Raw genomic sequence first — 6,646 nt, 5'->3', positions numbered from 1 at the left:
GTGTCCCCCGGACTCCCCTGCCCCTCAGCACCAGCCGCCCCCACGCGTCCCCTCCTTCTGTCCCCAGGTCCTCTCCACCTCAGCCCTTTATCCCTCCACCCCACAACCGCCCCCTCCTTTCTGCCTCTGATCAACTTTTGTTTGTGACCTGGCCACCTCGGGTTAGGGGAGGGGACAGTGGGGCAGAGCTGGGGCTCGCCAGGTGCCGGCTTTGGGTTCTGGACGATGGCAGGAGGGGTCACCCACCTGGGAGGGTGGGCACAGAGTGTGGGAGAGGTGAGGACCTGTGTCCTGGGAGCGTGAGGGGCGGAGTGCCGGATTCAACTTCGGAGCTCTGGAGAAGTTAGGAGAGGAGCCGCTGGTGGCAAGAGAAGGAGACGTCGCGCAGGGTCCGACTGGGGCCAGGTCTGCCCAGGGTCTGAGGCGACGGCAGCAGAACACTTGTCCCCACCTGCGCCAGTCTTTGTGCCCCTTGGAGGCTCCATGTCTTCATCGCCGAGGTCAGGGTTTGGCCCGGTGATGGAAGGGACCCTCTGCCCTCCCTGTGAGTGGCTCTGGGGTCACGGGACAGGGAAATGTCACCCCGATGCTGTCGTTTCTCTGGGCTGTTTGCACGTGTGTGTCTGTCCCGTGCTTGCACACACGTTTACTGACAAGCGCCAGGCACGTCCCAGTGGTCGCTCTGTTCCATCCCTCTGCCCGGCTATGAGCTGTGTGTGGGGTGTGGCATGCAGCCTCCCATCCTGATGTGCCCCTGAGTGTGTGTGTGACACAGGAGTGTGCACGTGTGTGCTAGAGTCCCACGGGGAGTGGGTGTGACGTGTGTGAGGACACTCATGCGTACACGTCTGAGGCCTGGAAAATGTGATGGGTGAGGGAGACGTGTACACAGTGCCACTTCCCACGGGACCCTTCCTGGTGGCCCCTCTCTGTCTCTGAGTCTCTGCTGGCTCCCTCCCCTGGCTGCTAACAGCCAGCCCGTGTGAGCCCCACGCTGACCTGGCCAGGGCCCCCCCCCCCCGTCCTCGGGATGGGACATTCCTCACAGCCGGGGCACAGGCAAAGGCCTCTGGGGCTAAGGGGAGGGGTTGGGCAGCGGGCGCCCGAGGGTGTGTCTCCCCTGGCTCTGGCTCTGGCTGGGCCCCCGGGTGCTGACCTGCCGGGCCCCGTCTCGCCTCCCCCAGTATGATGAGCTGCCCCACTACCCAGGCGTCGTGGACGGCACGGCAGCCCTGGCCGACTTCTCAGAGACGGCGCCCCCGGCACCCAGAGGCCCCGGGCCCTACGGCCCACACCGGCTGCCCCTGCCCCCAGGCCTGGACAGTGACGGCCTGAAGCGGGCGAAGGATGAGATCTACGGGTGAGTGGGACACAGAGGCTCCTGACCTTTCTGAGTCCTGTGGCCACTGCCCTGTTACTCTCTGGGTCTGCTTTCTGTGTTACTGTCCAAGTCTTTTCTCTGGGTCTCTTGTCCCAGCTCCCCCTATACCACTGTTCAAACCCCTCCTTCAGAGGAAAAGATCTCATTACATAGCCAGGCTGGCCTTGAACACACTGTGTAGCCCAGACGGACCTCAAGCTTGTAATCCTCCCGCCTCAGCCTCCTGAGTGCTGAGACAGTGGGCGAGTGCCATCACACCCGATCACAGCTCCCCTCATGAGCCCTCTGCTCCCCCCTCCCCAGACACCCACTCTTCCCGCTGCTAGCCCTGGTCTTTGAGAAATGTGAGCTGGCCACGTGCTCACCCCGGGATGGGGCGGGAGCTGGACTGGGGGCACCCCCCGGCGGCGACGTCTGCTCCTCTGATTCCTTCAACGAGGACATCGCTGCCTTTGCCAAGCAGGTGAGCAGGGCCATCTGCCTGCAGGGTGCCAGGAGAACACAGGAGCAGGCAGGACGCAAGTGATGACCTCGCTGGTCTCTCTTCTCCCTAGGTCCGCTCCGAGAGGCCCCTCTTCTCCTCCAACCCAGAGCTGGACAATTTGGTGAGCCCTGGCCCTCCCAGGCCCTCTGCCATATCCCCAGAGGGCTAGGTGGGGGCAGAGGGGAGACCCTGACCCTCACCTCACACTACGGCCCTGCTGCCCATTTCCAACCAGCAGAGCCTAGAGCTCCAGAACAGGACCCTGCGGCCTGAGATCGAATCCCAGCTCTGCCACTCTCTGGCTCTGTGAGCCAGGGTAGGTGGTGCTCCCTACGCCTCTGTCCTCCTCTGAAAGGAAGGACAGGAGGACGTGAAGTGGGAGGAGGAAGAGGCAGAGGAAGAGGGAGGGGGAGGAGAAATACGGGGCCTGTTCCCTCTCTGGCCCCAAACTCCCTCCAGGGCTTCCCGTTGGCCAGACCATTCAGCAAAGGACTCTGGGAAGTGTGGCTGGGGGGCTGGGGGAGTGGGGTGTGAGGGGCGTACGAACTGCTTCCCAGGTCGCTTCTGGGGCAGACTTTTCTCTCTCCTCTCTGTCCCTGCTTCGGTCTCTTTCATCCCGCTGAACTCTGGCCTCGTGTCTCTGTCTCTCACTGTGTCCCCTCTTGTTCTGTCTGTCGCTCTGAGCTCCGTCCCTGCCCCCTCTGCCCTTGCAGATGATCCAGGCCATCCAGGTGCTGCGCTTCCACTTGCTAGAGCTGGAGAAGGTGAGTGCTTCTCGCCTGCCCAGCCCCGCTGCCGGCCCCCCACTGCCCAAGTGTCCCTCCCTATGCCATCCCAGCCCTGGCCCCCGGGTGGTCCCCCCAGTACCCCGGTACCCCCCCCAGGTCCACGACCTATGCGACAACTTCTGTCACCGCTACATCACCTGCCTCAAGGGGAAGATGCCCATCGACCTGGTCATCGAGGAGCGGGATGGTGGCTACAGGGAGGATCTTGAGGACTTCCCAGCCTCCTGCCCCAGCCTCCCAGACCAGGTGGGTCCGGGGTGGGGCACCACGTGTCACCGGGCCACCAGAGCCGGGCCTGGACACGGCAGGGGTCCACAACATGCCACAGAGCCTCAGGTGCGGCCAGCCAGGGGCACACACAGCACAAGGCCACATGCCAACAACACAGGGCTGTGCCAGTGCACACGCACGGACACACAGACACACACCAACAGCTGCCGACACCACACCAGACTCAGCTGCGCCCACGTGGGTTCAGACGCCAGCACCTGTGCCGTCTGGACACACCTGGGCCCCGGGAAAGCGTAGGAGACCTGGTGGCTGACTCAGCAGCAGTGACCTAGAGTGCGTGCAGCCTCCAGCCGTGCTCGGACCCCACTGGGCACGGTGCCATGCACATGTATGTGACAGTCGGGCACAGATTTCCCACACAGGCCCCCAGCTGTGAACACAGCCTCCCAGACAAGGCAGGACAGCAACCATTGCGGTGGCCGCGGCACAATCCCCTCAGCAGCAGTGAGGGCCCATGAGGGTCCCGACTCACCACAGACACACATGGAGATAGAAAAGTGACCCCTGGGGGCAAAAGTCCCCTGAGGGCCACATGTGGCGGTCAGAATGTCCCCACACACAGCTGTGGCACAACACAGGTGACCTCAGATACAGGACCAGCGCGTGGCTCAGAGTGACCTCGTGCTCAGTGAGAACTTTTGCATGTGGCACCTGGGACAAGTCCCCGGGGGCTCCGAGTCAGAACTCACAGCTTCACACACACGTGTGTGACGGTCCCTGCTGGCCACAGCCACCCAAGGTACTCATGGAGTCACAGTAGCCACAAGCGTGACCTCACAGCCACGTGCACATGGCACAGGTGGACACGGCCACGCGCAGGCACACGTGGCTGCACCTCTCTGGGGACACCGCAATGCCCACCGACGTCACATTCAGGGGGGCCCAAGACGGCCTCAGGCTGGTCACTTCAAGCCAACAGTAGCCCCTCAGACCCCACATGACAACCCCGGCCACACCCACAGGCCCTCAGACCGGGGTCATGCCAGTGTCCACAGCTCAGTCCACGATTCCACACAGACCTGTGGCCGGATCAGGAAGATGAGGTGTCCCCACAGGGGTGATGTGAGGGTCACCGTGGTTACAGTGGCTAGGATAGAGGCAGACAGGCACCAAGGACGGCAACCAACTGTACACAGCTGTTCGTCCCCAAGTCACCAGGTGAGAAATGTGCGAGTCACCAGAGCCAGAGTGAGAGAGAATATACACAGCTTGACAGTGGTCCAGGCTTTTAATAAAAGACACAATCCACAGCCATTTGGCAGAGGTCAAAACCTTTTTTTTTTTTTTTTGAGACAGGGTCTCACTATGCCCTGGAACTCACTGTGTAGCCCAGGCTGGTCTCAATATCACAGAGATCCTCCTGCCTCAGCCTCCCAAGTGCTGGGATTACAGGCATGTGCCACCACACCTGGCAAAACCCATCTTTTTAAATTTTGTTTTTATTGTTTTCTTATGGTACCAGGGACTGAACCCAGGGCTTTCCCACTGAGCTACATCCCAGGCCTTTTTTATTTTTTATTTTGAGCCAGAGTCTCACTAAGTCACTAAATTGCCCAAGCTGGGCTCCAACTTGCAATCCTCCTGTCAGCCTCCAGAGTGCTGGGATAATATGTGTGCACCATGCCCAGCTGTGAACCCAATTTTAAGCCAAGGGACAAAGTAATCCAGGTGGGGGGGCAGTGGGCAGGTGGCTTCCAGGGGGCACAAAGCCAGGCAAGAGGCCAACTCCAGCACAACATCAAGTTCCTCAAAGTGGGTCCCAGTTTGGGTAAAGAAATACAGTCCTGGGTCCCTTCATCTGCAGTTTTGAGCTCCTAGAATCTGAAAACTCAGACTTTGGACTTTCTTTCCCCCACTAAGTTCAGCGTAAAATCACTTGGCAGCAAAATCTGACCTGAACTAATGAGAGGCTATTTATAGCCTTTATTTATTCCTCTTAGTTAAATATTCATTCACTCTGCTGCAGAAATGTTAATGAGTTTGGTGACGGGGTTATGCCGGGATCGGGAGGAAAGTGGGTGCACCCTCATTTACCGTCTCCCTGCCGAATACTCCCGGCCCCCGCGGTCTCCGCTGGACGAGCAGACTCCGCGATGGCCATGCGCCTTTCCATAAATTAGCTTGCCGAGTCCCTACCACAGAACAGCGGGCACTGCTGTCATCTAGAACTTTCTAGTTGAGGAAACTGAGGCACGGAGAAGTGCTGTGACTCGCCCAAGACCACACAGCCAGCAAAGACCAGAAGCCAGCGTCCCCTGCAAGACTCCCCGCTCAGGCCCACTGTGCCGTGCGACATCCCACCCTTCGGCACTGACTCCCAACTTTTGTTCTCTAGAATAACGCGTGGATCAGAGACCATGAGGACAGTGGGTCTGTGCGTCTGGGGACCCCCGGCCCATCCAGCGGGGGCCTGGCCTCGCACAGTGGGGACAACTCCAGTGACCAAGGTGAGAGAGCTGGGCGGCAGCAGGGAAAGGTGGTGAGACGTGGGTTAGACCCCAGGTGGACTTGTAGGGGGCACGGACAGCGAGGCCAGGGCTCGGGGTGGGTCTGGGCCCCGCGGCCCACTCCTTGCTGTCCACCAGAGCCGTGCGCCTGCCCCTGCTCCAGGAGATGGGCTGGACACGGGCGTGGCCTCACCCAGTTCAGGGGGCGAGGATGAGGAGCTGGACCAGGAGCGGCGGCGGAACAAGAAGCGGGGTATCTTCCCCAAAGTGGCCACCAACATCATGCGGGCCTGGCTGTTCCAGCACCTGTCAGTGAGTCCTGCTGCTGGGGACGTGGGGACACCGGCAGGGCCACAGTGGCCAGGCAGGGAGGGACCCAGGATGAGACTGGAGGCCGACAGTGAAAAGACGCGCAGCTCAGCGGGGCTCAGCCTTCCCTGGGTGCCAGGCACTCCTGGGGGCCCCCACTTGTCCAGTGCTCCCCGCAGCCCACCGACCCCGCATCCCACCACCACCCAACACCGTGAGGGAAGGTCCGGTAGTATCTGCCCAGAGAGGTTAGGGGACTCGCTCAAGGCCACACAGGCTGAAGGGTTGAGACATGGGCAGTCTGGCTGTAACCACTGCACCACACTGCCTCACGGAGAGAGGCAGGGAAACAGACAGGGAGAGGCTGGAAAAGAAAAGAGCGATGGAGAGGGGCAGTCAGAACAAAACAGACAGCGGGATGAAAGTCAGTAAGCCCAGCACCTTGGGAGGCTGAGGCCAGAGGACTGCAAGTCTGGGCTCAGCCTGAGCGACTCATCCGTACAAAACAGAAGGCTAGTGACGTAAGTGGGTGTGAAAGCCCGGGCTCAGTTCGCGGTCCGGGTAAGCTGGGACCCCCGGGCGACTCGCGCCCATCGCTGGAAGAGGCGCGGCGGAGTCACTGCCTTGGGACCAGGCGGGTGACTCCTGTGGTGGCCGCAGCACCCGTACCCCTCGGAGGAGCAGAAGAAGCAGCTGGCGCAGGACACCGGGCTCACCATCCTGCAAGTGAACAACTGGTCCGGGCTCAGTTCGCGGTCCGGGTAAGCTGGGACCCCCGGGCGACTCGCGCCCATCGCTGGAAGAGGCGCGGCGGAGTCACTGCCTTGGGACCAGGCGGGTGACTCCTGTGGTGGCCGCAGCACCCGTACCCCTCGGAGGAGCAGAAGAAGCAGCTGGCGCAGGACACCGGGCTCACCATCCTGCAAGTGAACAACTGGTGTGTGGC

At 61.3% G+C, this 6,646-nt stretch overlaps 1 protein-coding gene across 1 annotated transcript; it reads left to right on the top strand.

The window, feature by feature from the left end:
- Positions 1 to 867: 867 nt before the first annotated feature.
- Meis3 (Meis homeobox 3) lies at positions 868 to 6,465 on the top strand. Its single transcript, XM_010640913.1, has 9 exons — positions 868 to 871; positions 1,081 to 1,360; positions 1,685 to 1,844; positions 1,936 to 1,986; positions 2,579 to 2,629; positions 2,750 to 2,899; positions 5,280 to 5,391; positions 5,555 to 5,703; positions 6,361 to 6,465. The coding sequence occupies exons 1-9, from the start codon at positions 868 to 870 to the stop codon at positions 6,463 to 6,465; spliced, it is 1,062 nt and encodes a 353-aa protein (XP_010639215.1).
- The last annotated feature ends 181 nt before the right edge of the window (positions 6,466 to 6,646 follow it).

This window comes from Fukomys damarensis, unplaced genomic scaffold (assembly GCF_012274545.1).
Source record: "Fukomys damarensis isolate Sample0158 unplaced genomic scaffold, DMR_v1.0_HiC HiC_scaffold_19, whole genome shotgun sequence".
In the NCBI taxonomy this organism is placed as follows: domain Eukaryota; kingdom Metazoa; phylum Chordata; class Mammalia; order Rodentia; family Bathyergidae; genus Fukomys; species Fukomys damarensis.
This window is presented reverse-complemented; position numbering and strand designations above follow the sequence as displayed.